We start from the raw sequence: 16006 nt of genomic DNA, 5'->3' as shown, positions 1-16006 counted from the left end.
ACGTAAACTTGTACAAATCCGCAACTATCTTTGCCTCCTGTGACAGACTGGATTAGTTTCTTCAGTTTCCGAAGAGGTTTTGATTTATTTATGCAGGAGTTTATTTTATCGCGGGTCGTCATCAAGTCTTTAGAAGACATGGTTATGGGATTCTGGAATTATTTTCGTACGATCTAACCTCCTGGTGATTTCGCAATTACTGGCAGCTTCTTAAAGTTCGTCCATCTTCATATGGGGATGATTGACTGTTAGACAATATATTTTCCTTTAAAATAATGTTTATCTACATTAACGACTGTAGCCTAAATTTTACTACAACCACAAAAAGTTTGACAACTAGACTAGAGACAAACACTAGGCTAAAACACTTAAAGCATTTAGACTTAAATAATTATATACCAATATCCAGCAACTGAACTACTCTGACAGCTTAAAAAGTAACTATAAATTGAATACTTCCAATTTATTTTATGTATCAGGGGGTCTCCCATTAGGACTTAAGTAACATTATTGCGATCGTGTAAGAAAGTTGCCGGTCTACTCTGTGTATTGCGCGGTCATGCTTCCACAATCATTATAACATTACTTCGAGATGCGGTAGAGCTCCTGGTCGTAGCGAATGCAAAAAAAATGTTATAAAATTTTACGTGAACTTCAGCAGGGCCGAAAAGCTGAGCTTGCTTATAATTCAAACTCTATTATTTTAGAAGGGCTGTTAGTGCCTGAACGTCAGGCAAAAGGATCTCGTTCCCATTTTCAATGATCTCTGTCTGACTACGTACAAGTTACTTACCTTGCTTAACCATTTTGATTCGTTAATCATTTTGTCTCTCTTTCTTCCCATGTTTTGATAGAATGAACAAAACATTACAGTTCTTTCATATCAGGAGCCTACAATTCAAAAATTGGAATAGAATACAGGGTTTTTCTTTATTGGTGGATATGCATATATTGTTAATTTCATTTAAAGATCATCTAAATGCACGCTGCTCGCGCTTACGGCAGGACAAAACTTATCATCATAATCTTATTATCAGTCGTCTAGAACTCATAATACAAGCTTTGCTCAGTTTGAGACTAGATGGAATTGTGTGAAAGTTGTGGAATATTATTATTATTATTATTTGATTAAAATCTTGGGGCTTTTGAAAGGATAAAATAGGATAGTCTCATGCTTCCATATTGCGTTTGTATAGTCACTTTTATGAAACACATTTATATCTACTTCGTGAGTAGATATAAATGTGTTTGTGAGGAAACGAATACAATTTTAATGTATTGCTATCTCACATTTAGCAAAAAAATACAACGTTTATGCTCTTCAGCGTTTGGAACAAGCTTCCTCGATTAAATTTCTATAAATATTGCAATGTCACAAAACTTACGTATCTATTGTTTGCTGGGAATTTGGGTAAGAATGCATTTTCAGATTGGTTTGTTTAACGGTTATGTAAAAATGTTTGTAAATAAAATCATGTTTTGGATTATGTCAGAAACAGGCCAATGCATGTTTGTACATTGTAAAATTAACTAAGGAACCGGGAATTTCATTTTGCCACTGTACTTAGGTAGCGCAATATAAATTACATTGACTTATATCCATTTCTTTTGCAGTATTTATCTGCAAACTTTCATAATACATTTTGTTTTGATTTTTATTTTGACACTATCATTTTGAACGTTGTAATGAAACGTCAATTATCAGAAGCAGAATTTTAAATTGAATAAAAACGTTATTTGATTTTACAATTGTGCCTTTTGGCGCAGCCTAATATTAAATTAAATTTATTTGAATTATTTTTTCTTTGTAACATAAAAAGCTAATTACAGGTCCGATATTTGGAAAGAAGATACAACAATATTGATTAAAAATAGCTTGTACCGAAGCTATACCTAAGCTTGTACTGGTAGATTTAAATGGCTATCTAGAAATATCTGAGCTACTGATAATCCTAGTGTTATAGCATCACCTTTGCATGATCGAACTTAAACAGTTTATGAAACTGAATCCAATTCCATCGATCAAGTTGATTGTTTAAAATGAAAATGATCAAAATACTTTGTACAAGTTTATTGTGCAAATAGGATGACAAACGGACAATAATAACAATTAAAATATTCAGTCTTTACAAGGGTCATCGGTTTAGATAACCGTTGGCGAAGCTGAAGTCAAGGTCACTTAACCCCGTGACCTCGTCTTCAGACGGCGGGAAAACGCAGTCCAGGTCGACGTACAACTGTTTCTGGACTGTCAATTTGTCGACGATTTCGGCGAATGTCGGTCGGTCGGCGGAATCCTCGGACCAGCATTCTACCATTAGCTGGTAGAGTCTCGGTGAAGCTCGTACCGGCTTTGGGAGCCGACCCCCGCCGGCCAGGAATGAAGGTACTTGGTGGTTACTCAGTTCAGCGTACGGGAAGCCACCTGTAACGTTGTAGGATTAGGTTTTATACTCGAAAACAAATAAGGAGTAAGTAGTCTGCGAATAGATTACAACACTTTGCATTTTTTTTCTGCGGTAAGGTTATAAGTAGTATGAGAAAGTAACAAAACCAGGCATTGTGTAATGCTTGATAGGTCTATTCGAAAAGGTTTTTCACAGTAAAAGGCAACGTATTTATAAAACCTGGATTCCAAACATTTGAATCTGGAATCGTAAATCCGCAGTGAGCGAGCGTTGTATTCAAAGTTAAAAACTTTATTATTTTATTTTAAGAGGAAGAAGGTTTTATCCTTAAGCTATCAGGCTGGTTTTATATAAAACAAAGCATGTTACCTAATGTGGCAATCTCCCAAAGAAGCACGGCGAAGGCCCAGACATCGCTGGCGCTGCAGTACTGCGAGTGAAGTATGGCCTCTGGGGCTAGCCACCGCAGAGGCACCGGCCGAGACCGCGTGTGGACGTAAACCCCAGACCGGGAGAGCCCGAAGTCCGCCACTTTGAGGAGGCCTGCGCCGTCCACTAGGATGTTACGCGCAGCCAGGTCTCTGAAAATTGGTGGGTTGATGTTAGTTGGAAATGTAATCTTCGCGGACATCAGATGTTGATGTCTCAAATGATTTGTTGTTATTCAGTGTAAGGGACCATAGATTGACATTTTCCGTGAAATTTTGTCTTATATTGGTTACCACTGATATTGCAGAATCTTTGGTTATACAAATTTAATTTCATACATAAATATTTTTGATGAAAACACAAGAAAACAGGCACATACGTGAATATAAGGACTTTTTCGTCTGTTAACAATTATTTCACAACTTATAAAGAATCAACAATGGCACCGACTCAGTCGGGACCCTACTCCACTTAGTTAAATGTCACTTGTTTTGACGAAAACCCAAAAAATATCACAAAGAACCCAGAAAATTTTCGAAGCAATTTAGTAAGTAATGTTACCCGAATTAATTTCATTTAGGTAATTGTATTCAGAACAGTATAGGAAAACAGAATTTGTTCGCTTCATATAAGCTGCCCTTACTTAAAAATGAACTTTGTTACAGTCACATAACATTCAGAATTGAGGGATTATAAGCCGGATGATTCGCCAGCCTTGAGGTTTGTCTGCTCCTAGCGACGGTTGCTAGGCAACGACTAAAGCCGTGTTCAGAAACAACCGTAGTCTGCCTACTTTGCGATAAGGTTTTTATTCGATAAGAAAGAATATAACTATCTCTGCGAAAGATATTGTGTAAGATGGATATTACAAGGAAATATTTCCTTTTCTTTACAGAATAACTAGATAAAAGTAATACCCAACAAGTGGCCTCAACGATTGCTATATTATCAACGTCTACTTGAGTGAAAACGCCTACACGAATTAAGTAATTGTATTCCTCTACTGAGATATTGCTATGATATTTTGTTCAGGCGTATTCAAGTGTTCTATGTCTGCTAAGGAGATAACGGTATATTTATAACTACAAAAGCTTAATTACCTAAGCAAATGACTCAAATACTTCTCGAATAATAACGAAAAGCCCTTAATAATACGGCAATTCCATCAAGAAAACTAATTACTTAAATGGATGAATAGAATACGCAAATGTCGTCACGGGTAACCAATTCATATTTTCTATATCATAATTCACTAAAAGGGTATTACAACGCGCCATGAGAAAACAAACAAAATGATTAAGCGTGAAATCGAAGTATAAGGTTGTTTAAATTAAATGTATATCTGGGGCTCCGAACCCCGGGAAAATGGCTATTGACGGCCACTTTCCCGGAAAAGCCCGGCATTTTCCCAGTAGCGGGTGATGGAAACCTGCGCGTTGGAAAGTGATGGAACATTCTTACATAACGTCATATGACCACAGAACCGAATGATTTTCGGATACTAAACTTAATTTGAGATGTCGACAAGAGAATTGAGCTGTAGAATCATGGAATAGAATAGAATAAATGTATTTGTTTGAACATAGGTAAGGCGTAAATATAGATGTAATGAGAACACCATGGATATCGTTGTGGGAGTCTTAATTTAGACAAATATATTCTAAATTATTCCAAACGATTTCAAATATTATTCTAGCTTTGAATTCTAGGTTCTATGATATTGATTAGTTTAAACACATTTGAAATGAGTTATGTTTAGAAGTATGTATAGTTTCACTTTACGATAATTAATATGCAGGCAGCACAAATAAAGATATTATTAATATTATTTATGAAATAAAACATGTCCTTATGAAAGAGATAACTGCGAAATGTAATAACAAGTTTGGTGCGTGCTTCGTATGATCGATGTTGATACTGGCAAATTATTTTGAGTAACTTTTTTATTTATTTCCTTTGGTGAAATGAAACTGTTGGTTAGAATATGTACTTTTTTAGGTACTTCTTAGCCTTGGGTATAAAAAGGTTATGCTGAACATAGCCAGGCCTTTTTACTAACTATATGGGTACATATAAAAATAAATACACACCAAACATATAATCAGAATTTGTTAATTCGTTTCTAAAGAATACAAACTGCTGGAAGTTGGGCTAAAAAGACAGATTGCTTTCTCATTTCCTGAAATAAAGAATATGCAAACTGCATAGCCTTTACCTATGTGACTAGTACTTATAGCCACTTAAAATCTTGCATAAAAAAAAAAAAAAAACTTTCAGATTTTATTACGCAATTTATTATTAAAACATAATATTAAACTCTGATGCTCTTGTATTTACTCTGTCCAGAAACACGTGTATGGATATAAAGTGAACATCTCTATAACACAATTTGATAAGCTTGAGATATTTATCCGTCGCATTTTTGTCTACGAAAAATGTCTTTGCGAACATTGGTATTTTCAATTTCGCAAGGTAGCCGTAGATAGTTACATAATGCCGAGATTAAAGTATCAAGAATAAAATATATTGACGACAAGAGATTTTAAAAATGATTTCTATTTCTTACACCATAAATGTAGTTTTAGGTTGTACGAAAAAGTTTGCTAAGTTTGAGGTTTTCTCCCATGTTAATTATGGCACCGATGGTTTAACATTTGTGATTTACCAGGATACTGGTAAGAAGTATTTGTGTTCTTATATGATACAACGAATATCTACAATACTGCGTTTTTTGAAACCAGGCGGAAACTAGGGCCATGACTTTTTCCTCATAGACCACAAAACAAGTGACTCCAATTCCGTTTTTTTATGCTTTCTATGCTGGAAGGGTATTAGTGATCCTTAAAGTGTAAGTGTGTTTATATATTTTACAGTTTATCATCAAATAAAACTCACCTGTGAGTAATACCTCTTTCTTCTAAGTGTCTCATGCCCAATGCTACTTGTAGGGCATATTCCCTCATTGTGCTACCGTCTAACTGAAGGGCAGGCTCTGCCACATAATGGTCCTTTTTCTTATCACTATCTATATACAATTTGCCTTCGGAAAGGGCTGGATCTGAATCACTCAGGTTCGTGTATTCAGCTGAAAGTAAAAACAAAGGTCGTCAAAGGTAGGTAGAAACATAAGTTACATTACTATTCATCAGCTGATACTCAGATGTTGGAAATTATTATCTCTCATAGAACAAGACTTATTATTAGTCATTTGTTGTGGTTGTTATTCCTTTTGAGCGAGAAAATCCTTTATTTAGTACGTAATAATTTCTAAGTTGTTTGAAGCGCCTTAACAAATATTAAGATTCAAAATCCTCAGAGTAATGATTGCTCACGTATATTTACCAGGCGCTTTTATCGTTTGCTTTTATGTTAAGGTAATCGGTTTTGAAAGTAAATGTTGTGTGTAATTTTATGATTTAAATTCCCACGAGACAAAGTTTGTCGCTTTCATGTGGGCTAATTATTATATTATAAATGCGGATTTAATTAATAAGTGTAAATAAGGCTAATTTTTATTATATTTTTTTGCGAGAAGACGTCTCCCGCACTAATTAATTTAATCCTTGTGGATTGAAGTATTTGTGGACCCTTAAAATTCTTGTACTACACAGGGAACGAACTCGCTAATCATCGCATGCAGTAAAACTGGCTCAGTGACCTTTTCCACTCGGCTAACCGTACAGTCCATTAGGATTAAAGTTGCGCTTTATCGTGAGAATACACACACGTTACATTACAAAATATCATCATGACTCAGACTTCAGTAGACTTAGATCAAACATTGGTAGGCTACATAAGTATTGCAACTGCCGTATCATTCAAAAAGAAAATCACTTACATTCAGCTTCCGACGGCCGTCCTTGCGAGCTATCAACTCTTCTTGTAACAGTTGAAGCTTGACTCTCTCTCTCACCCTCTCTCCTTCTTCCTCTGGCGGCCCTCAGGAGTGAGAGCAGGTCTCCTCTGGGCGCGTGCTCAAGCAGCGCGATGAGGGGGGCGCGCCGCGTGCAGCACGCGATCAGACGGATGACGTGCTTGTGGGATCCGACGTGCTTCAACATCTCTATCTCACGGAGAAAGTCTTGGATTTCTTCTTCACTTACTTCTTCTGTGGAAAGAGAAGATGTAGTTTGAAGATAGAAAGCTTTAGCATATTTGTTGTGTTATAAAGTTATTGTTCTGTTATATTTGGAATGAAATGTTAATCTTCGTGATGAAAACAAATAGAAAAGTTTTACGACAGTAGGTTCATAAAAAATATCTCTGTAAAAGATGTTAGCAGAAATAAAAATATTGCATTTCATTTGATTGAAGTGATCTGTTGAGTTTGATGTTGAGTTGAGATGAGATGATCGGTTGAGTTTTGTGCAAGGATACCTATCAAAACAATTACTGTGACAAAATTCTGGAATATAGTCCCATAGTTGGGCAGGACGAATCAAAACAATCAATTAAATATTTTAAAAGAGAGAACCAAGCATTTACTAATTACTTCCACACGGGATTGATAAAGCTAATGTAAAGCCACTTTCGTCTGCATCGCTTATCAGAAACAAATACATCAGCAAGATTACTTGAGATCTTATAAATTGAGCCTATTACCGAGTTGAAACTCGGTTCTCCACACGAATTGTGTTAAGAAATTCTATTTGCATAATTAGACTCATTAAAAGATCGGCGATAAACAAGCCTACTATCAACTCTTTAAGTGGAATGAGATTGTGTTCTACGCGGTGCAGTGCGCTGTCTCTGTCTCACACTTTAAAAAGTCATGGTAGTCGTTGGAAAAGCATTGTAGAGCCTACAATAACGGCGCTAAGTGCGCGGAACTAACTTTGTATGAGTAATGCTAATTAACCGGTAATTAACTTAAATTATGCCTAAACGAGGTGGTAGTTAAAAAGTTTGTTTAAATCTCGTATGCGTTGTGCGTTGTCAGTAATGAAAGTCGATTAACAAAATAAGATTTATGATTTTTTACTCTATTTAAAAAAAAACCGGTCAAGTGCGAGTCGTAATCTACACCCAGGTTTCAGACACAAGATGTGAAAAAAAAACATTTTGAAGTCAAGTTTCCGTAAACACATTTTAAAACTGATGAATAAAGAGATTGTCTAGACGGTAATTTGAAGTCAAATTACCAGCTTCATAAAATCTAACTTATACACAGTTCAAGAGTGCATCTATGAGAAATAGTTGCACTTTCATTTCCTTGAACTTACGTAATGATAAATTGTGTGGGGAAGGTAAATTAGCTACATTTGCTTAGTCTGCCGAAAATTAGTGTTATTCATGAACAATGGGTCGATTAGCTACTGCCATTGTTCGGATTTTAGTCGCAGACAAACAAAAAATAGTTGAGTTATGTAATACATTTTTTCTTTACTATCATGCGATTTTAAAAGCACAAGCGGCCGTAAAACCTACTAAAAAAGAGCTCTAATCTAATTTTGAATCAATTGTTCGTCTTTTGTTTTCTAGAATGGCGCCATGCATTCTAAGCATCGTTGGACTTAAAAAAAAGGAACTCGACTGTTCCTCGGAACCCGTTTGTGATTTTCATTTTACCAAACTTACTTTTTTTTTTACACTTGTTACGGTTTTTTACATGTAGAATAGATACCGAAAATAACTTTAATAGATATTCTTTTAAGTGAAACTTCTTTATCGGCGTTGGAGAAAAAATTCGTTACGTGTCACTTTTTTATAGACAATGTCGAATTATAATTGAAGAACATATGTATTGTATATATTAAACAAGATATTTGCTAAAGATAATATAACCAAGTAGCCATGTTTAAAGCTAAATGCCGGTAACTCGATCAAAGTGACAGATGGCGCTACTAATCGAGCTGCGATGTCGGGATATTACGCGCTAATAATTTATTATTAAACCTGGCTTATTCACTCGTTACCTATTATGTCTTCCATTCATCTGTTTTGAATAAAATGTTCTGTGCTTTTTGTTACATATAATTCTACCTGTTGCAGCTGGCTGGGGAGAGCGTTTTATTTTCTGATCGTGAAAAAACCACACCTTAACCGCTGTGACTAGTATTAGTTAGTTCTATGCTTTAACGTTTTGATATGCAATTAAATAGATCAGCTGTTTTAAACTGGGGGTCGGGGGCAACGTCTTTAAGTAATATTATTATGTGAGTAAAAGAGAGATGCCACTCTATGCCGTATATTGCGCTGTCACGTTTCCACACCGATAGCTTAACCTTAAGAAAATTACTTTAAGATAGAGCTTCTGTTCATTATACAATTTTTTTGTCTAATTATTATGTGTATACAGAACCGACGGCTTTTTTTACATAATTATATTAATTTTAAATATTTGCTTTTAAAGTGAGATTTTGTTAAACAAACATTGGAAACCATCCGTAGCGAAGCGAGTAAAGGCGTCAGATAAATAAATATAAACAACGAGTGCACTCATGCGTTATGTTTTTTTATTATATTTGTTTGATAAACAGTTTTTATTTATTTAAAAATAATGAAGAAATGTTGGTTTAAATGTTATTGTATGCATTTTGACCACAATAAAAAGACAAGCTCGTTATGAAGTGTCACTGTTGAATTGTTAGAAGCTTTGTGCGTTTGTATTTAAGCGATATCTAATTTTGTCGGGGTTTCCCTGAAATATCTACGCCGTGCAGTTCAACGATCGAGGCTTGAGTAAAATTAGACCCTAATTTTCTTATTTTAAAATCGATTTTTCTTATTTTTGATGTACAACCTGGTATCACAATTTAAACTACCCTTTTCGGTGGGATAACATTGATAAAGACAGATGTGCTGGTTTAATTCACTGTTTTTTGGAATTAATAGTAACTACCTTACTAATAATAAATAACTTTCTAACGCAAATGAATTCCAAAAGACATTGGTGCGTGCCGGGATTTGAACCTACCACCTTTAACTTGGCAGTCCAACAGCTATACAACTAGGCTATATTTACGAAACTGTTGTCTCTTTCACCACGTAAAGGTACCTGTAAGCATCTTCGCAGCCACCATGATGGTTTCTCCCCCAGGCATGTCGAGGGTCGCGGCGTGCACCCTGCCGAAGGCGCCGCTGCCGATAAGTGCTCCGAGGTGGACGCGTGACCTGCTCACCTCCCACTCATCACCATCTTCCACTTCCACCTGGGGTTGAGAGGATACGTATGAAAGACAGAATAATTCAAATTTGTTTTGGTGGGGAGATTGTTGCGCCGTTTCTTCTCTCGTAGCAAAAGTTTTGAGGAAGCGGTGAAGGTTCCTCGAAACTGGGTACTGTCCAATGTATTTTGACCTTCAAAAAGTGCTACTTAGTTGCCCAATTTGAATAAACAACTTTTGATTTTATTTTGTGTGATTGGAACTTAAGGATTGAAATAATTTTGTGGGACTTTTTTGTATTGCTAGTAGCACATTTTCATATTTGCAATTTCGATAGTGGCTATCGGTAGGTACCATAGCCCGTTTTTTCTAACTAAAGATAACAATAGCCAAATTAAAGATATGCATACATTCACTAAATTATTATACTTACTAGCATTCCACATTTTCATTCACGGAAACGTTCCAACCCGAACAAAGTACGTCAAAAATTGTGAGACAAATGAAAAACAGCCCGCACTCGTAAATACGTGTAATTAATTTACTCGCTCACAAAAAGAGCTTTTGTTTAAAAAAACAAATTCAAACTTAGAAAACTCTTTATCATTCGCGGCTGTACCAGTGTTACCAGTACAAAATGTATGTTTTGTTCATTGAATGAATTATACAAAATATTTTTACCTCAAATTCTTTTTGCGTGTACAGCGGGCTTTCTTCCATTTGACCTCGCGCCGGAATTTCATTATTCCTGTAGACAAAAAAACGTACTTGTTTTAATATATATACGTATTTATTGGAAAATTATTTTTTTATTTTCTAATGGTTTTCAGTGGTATCAGATGAGAAGTGAAGCCGTTGTAAGCTTAGTAAAAGGTGACGGTTGTTAGATCAATTTTGTCACGCTAAAATGTTTAAGATAATGACATTTCTTGATTGATTTTGGACATACAATTGCAAATAAGCGTCGAAACATCAGAGCTAAAGTCTGCCTGAATTATTCGGTCTATATTTTACTATGTATTCGCGCCATTGTTCTTCTATACATTAAGCTGTTGTACTAAATAAATTTGCATCCTCTGTCGACATATCCGCCGAAACGATGATTATCGTAAGCTTATAGTTATCTGATAAACATCTTCTCATCATTTCCTACTGATGTTCTTATTACCACATAACTTTATTGTTTGTGATCTCAATGTGGCAATGTTAAGAGTATTTGTTTGTTTCGTTATAAAAATCCCATCGGGCCTGGATCTCAGATTGCGTCAGAATGTGGCAAGCGGTACCGAATCTATCTCTACACGCAATAATGCGTTGTAGTGATGGGAGGAATGTTTATCGATATCGATATTTTATCGTGTTGAGATGCTTTTTATTTGAAAGTATATGTTTGTATTATGTTATTGAATACTTACAAAATTGTCACTGTTTTCTAAAAATAAAGCCGATTTTTTTATTAATTTTGTCTGGAATTAGTTTCAATATGGAGAGTATAATTAAGTATCTATAATAACTACTATCCAACGTTTTAACAAGCATGTTTCTACAAGCTCAAAGAAAATATGACCTTTGCCGCCATTTGCGGACCTTATCTTAGAGCGACCTCCATGTACAATAAATAAGACAGACACACACAAACAAATGAAACTAATATACTGCGTCGTTTGTGGGAGCTGACAAATAATGTAACATAACATAAACATATTGAAGCAATAGTTTTAGACTTTGTTAACAAATGAGCCAACATTTCTGCCGTTAATTACGATGTTAACACTTATAAATCTGTGATAACTGTCGAGCCTCAGGCAACAGGTTTACTTAAACAAGTATACATGTGTAATCAGGCGAATTAGGTAATCTAATTTGTAAAGCCACTCTCAACTGGGTGTGAGCCGAGACGAAATGACTACACTTCACTTAATTGTATTAATTAGATTGTACGGAAATGTACACTTAATGTTCATTTGCTTTGAATGTTGCAAGTGAGTTATTTATGTCAGTAAATTGCATACACGAAACATGTGTAAAAAGTTACGAAAAGAACAAGTCGTAGAGATTAAAACGTCTTAATTAATTCATGCTTTAAATATATAGGTATTATATTATGCTTGTCTCCTATTTTGTCAAAAAAGTTTTAATAAAAGTATCGATAAAATTCAGAACAAGACTTTCACATCACTAAAGGTCATAAGTCGTAGGTCGAATCTTGCGCATGGATACTTCGTGACGTAATATTACGTAAATGTAACTTACTCTATGTCCGTACGCGTATTTATACAAACTTTCATTTTAAACTCGAAAAAGAAAATTGCTTGGAAAATATTAGTCATTTTATAAAAATCGACCGCAAAACTAACTTTGTTGATTCACAAAGTTAACATTGCTTTGTTTTAAACGATTTTGAACCTTATACGTACAGGGATAGGAAAACATAATGTTGATTGGTTTAAGTAGGGGTAATATTGATGTTTTTTGGTAAGTCTGGCAATTTGTCTGTTTTGTTGAGTTAAAATAAATTGCCAAACGAGTGCTTTATTGAATTTCCAGTTTCTTTTTCTACCTGTTTGTGTAAGACGTTTCTGTATGTGATGCTGTAAGTGGATCATTTCGATTGCTCAATGATGATATGAATCTCTAGAGTGAAATAAGTTATTATTGTGTCGGTGAGATTCAATCGAGAGAATTTCAAAAATGCTACCGAGCATTGAGAAATTAGTGTTAAGTGAAATGGACTCGTTTTTTCTATTTTGTTAATATAAGTTTTTCTCTTTGCTGCTGTGCGCAGGGCGCAGCTATCACAACATTTCTGCTTTAAATTCGCCGAAATCACAAATCCATGTTTAGCGTGATAAATGATCTTTCGTAGCTTTTTCTTATTCAAAGCAGGATGGATCAAACTGGATGCATTTGATTTGTCAGAGATACCCGTGTTCAAATCCTGTTAAATGAAGTTTTATTATTTTGTTGTTGTATTATAAATATACTTGACGGGCCTGTTGGTCTAGCGGTTGGCGACCCTGACTGCTATACCGGAGGTCGTGGGTTCGATTCCCGCCCAGGACAAATGTTTGTGTGATGAGCATGATCATTTGTTCTGGTGTCTGGGTGTAATTTATCTGTAATATGTATGTATTTAGAAATATATAAGTAAGTTTATCAGTTGTCTGGTTACCATAACACAAGCTCTGCTTAGCTTGGGATCAGATAACCGTGTGTGAGTTGTCCCAGGATATATTATATATTATATTATATTATACTTGGACAAACACGTCACGTTAGAGACAAACTGCTCGATAGATACCTGGACTTCTTACTAACAAACCCTCTCGTCTCCCCGGATACCGGGAAACTAGACCAAAAACCAACCTAACCAAAAACTAGGACAAATGCTGTCAAATCCGGGGGGATAGCAACCGTATTTGAAAACCAACTCTTTTCAATTCCCTCAAGACGATATCATTGTTATTACTACCAGCTCTGACCTCAGCATTAAGTACAAGGTTTCGAATGCTTGTTACTAAGTCAAGAGTTATTATGTGTTAAGGGTTGAATAGCCTCAGGCTTGACGGACGACCTGCTCAGTGTTGTATACCTCAAGGCTACAGAATAACGAAAATGGATCTTACTGCCCTTACCTAAAGACGCTAAATATTTTAAAGTTGATAAGTGATCGATTGTACACAAAAATGGTAAGCTTACACCGTTTTGACGTCATGTCCCTAGGGATGAGAAAAATAAAACTTCTTCCTATCCTACTTTCTAATAATCCAACTCGATAGTTTGTATGTATGGATGTTTGCTCCTCTTTCACGCAACAACCACTGGACGAATTTAGACGAAACGTGATACACAGTTTAGAACCAGGATTAACACAGGAGTTAATATCCGGATTTTATGTTCCCGTGGGACCGTTATCGTTTTGAACAGGGCGGGCCCTCGGTCAACAGCTAGTTTTACAAATAATAGAATCATCAAATAAATGTAAATTACAAGATAGACTTTATTATTCGGTTCAACTATGGCGCGAGCAAAGTCACAGGACAAAGTTCTCTTAAGCTAAAGGTAACATATTGTAAATAACCTATCAATCAACGTTCATTAAAGCGAGCTAATGTGATAATAATACTCCTTGTGTTATCAATAAATCTTTTGCATCAAACGTCAATCAATAACTAGTAAGTTAGGTAACAAATAAATAACCAATTTATATTCTAATCAGGCTGTAAATTTAACAGGAGTAGGCTCGGAGCCGACAAATTACTAGATAGAATTAGTACAACGAAATTTCTAGATTATATTTAGCTTGTGTCGTCATTTAAACCTTCATTTGTTAGTAAACTAACTAGATATGCCTCGTGGTGTTGTCTGATTATAGTTTATGATTTAGATACACTGGTTCTTGCTCTGCTTACAGAAACATTCCGAAATTTCATTACAGGAATATAAAGTAGCTCAAAATCAAAATCGAAAGGTTTTTGTTTTAAGAAAGCCAAAAAAGGCGCTTTAAAAATTATTAAAACATTCACTCCCCAAACTCGATACATCATTACAGGTTACAAGTACAGAACATGCTTGTATATTTATTTCCTCAAATTGCATTTATTACGGTTGAAATTGCGCGAAACCCACAAAAAAAGGGGTGCTTATCGCGATAGTGACAAGAAACAAATCACAATAATATTAAAGTATCCTTTAAGTTCATTGAATTAAAGAATTTATCAAAACCGGTCAAGCGCTCAAGAAGGTCTGAATTGCTGACACTGAGTTTCTGATTCGCTCTAATGACACAACGGTATTTGATGTCTGCTAAAGAGATTAGATTTGATTCCTCTTGAATTTGTTACGACTGATCTTGTTAGAAGTTATAAAATATGGAGGATATCCAATTCAAGATAATGGACATATTTACCGGGCGGCGTAGGCTAAAATACTTCTTGATAAATACTAGTGCTTCGAGCAGAGGCTGTTAAATCACTGCTATGCCAAAACTTATATACCCGTTTTGACATTATTATGATTGGATTATTAAGCGACTAGCTCTATATAAAGTGCGTTTACAATATTATGTTCGTTCCAGTGCCTCGGGAATAGTCAGGAATCCATCATCCGTCGAGACCAACTGGTTCAAAATTCCCTATGACATGGATCTTTGACAATCACTGGAATAAAATATGGAAATTACCTCGTTATGAGATATAGTATTACCTCTGAAAAATACCTTGAAAATTTCAGATATGCAGTCGCTCTACTTATAACTAAATCCAGTAAGACAAGAACCCGACTCGGAATAGCTTAGCAAAAACCTACGCAAATTATCTCTATATATCTTAAAGAAGCAATGACGAAATGAAAAATCAGCGATCTAAGTGCATAAGTACCACCCACGAGCAGTTTTAATTCTTCTAAAGGAGCAGCGGCTTAAAGCATTTAAGTTTTAATAAAAAAGTAAAATCAACGAACTATTGCATAAGTAACATCGACGACCAGTCTTGATCCTTGTAATTCATATCCATTTACGCGACCAGTCCAACTATCTAGATCAGTATTGAGTGCTCGTCGCCACTCACTTGCCCTTTGACTTAACGCATCGAGATTAAAATATAAAGAGTAAGGCATAAGCGGTAGCGGGGCGGAGTTAAGCGGCACTAAACCTGGTTTCCACCAAACTAAGAGAAGATATGCTGCAAGATGTCAGGTTATTTCTAGTAAGCGGAGAGGATGTGAGCTGTGTGTGGTATTGGTAGTGCCAGTTGGTCCGCAGGAGTACGAAGCTTAATCTATATCTATACTAATATATAAAGCTGAAGAGTTTGTTTGTTTGATTGTTTGCTTGTTTGAACGCGCTAATCTCAGGAACTACTGGTCCAAATTGAAAAATTCTGTGTTGACTAGACCATTAATCGAGGAAGGCTTTAGGCTTTAAACCATCACGCTGCGACTAATAGGAGGAATAGGAGCGAAGATACAATGGAAAATGTGAAAAAACAGGGCAGGTATAAATCATAACTTATATCTTCTACCCACGGGGACGAAGTCGCGGGCAACAGCTAGTTGAGAAAAAAA

The 16006-nt window shown here is 35.5% G+C and overlaps 1 protein-coding gene and 1 long non-coding RNA gene across 2 annotated transcripts in view; both read right to left on the bottom strand.

The window, feature by feature from the left end:
• Nucleotides 1-6: 6 nt before the first annotated feature.
• Nucleotides 7-1706, bottom strand: LOC113499060. Its single transcript, XR_003401061.1, has 3 exons — nucleotides 1386-1706; nucleotides 794-891; nucleotides 7-245 (listed from the first exon to the last, which is right to left on the bottom strand). It is a non-coding gene; the product is annotated as an uncharacterized LOC113499060 (long non-coding RNA).
• A 350-nt stretch (nucleotides 1707-2056) lies between these two features.
• The window catches only part of LOC113499058 (fibroblast growth factor receptor 3-like), a 138587-nt gene continuing 124637 nt past the window's right edge, over nucleotides 2057-16006 (bottom strand). Inside the window, exons 9-14 of the mRNA XM_026879393.1 lie at nucleotides 10625-10691; nucleotides 9835-9988; nucleotides 6676-6945; nucleotides 5733-5922; nucleotides 2778-2989; nucleotides 2057-2425 (exon numbers count right to left, since the gene is read on the bottom strand). Of these exons, the coding sequence (XP_026735194.1) occupies nucleotides 2136-2425; nucleotides 2778-2989; nucleotides 5733-5922; nucleotides 6676-6945; nucleotides 9835-9988; nucleotides 10625-10691 (1183 nt within the window). The 3' untranslated portion in view covers nucleotides 2057-2135. The remainder of the gene's footprint in view (nucleotides 2426-2777; nucleotides 2990-5732; nucleotides 5923-6675; nucleotides 6946-9834; nucleotides 9989-10624; nucleotides 10692-16006) is intronic.

The sequence above is a fragment of the Trichoplusia ni genome, chromosome 11 (assembly GCF_003590095.1).
Source record: "Trichoplusia ni isolate ovarian cell line Hi5 chromosome 11, tn1, whole genome shotgun sequence".
NCBI lineage: Eukaryota > Metazoa > Arthropoda > Insecta > Lepidoptera > Noctuidae > Trichoplusia > Trichoplusia ni.
Note: the sequence above shows the minus strand (reverse complement) of the source record. Positions and strands in the feature narration are given on the sequence as shown.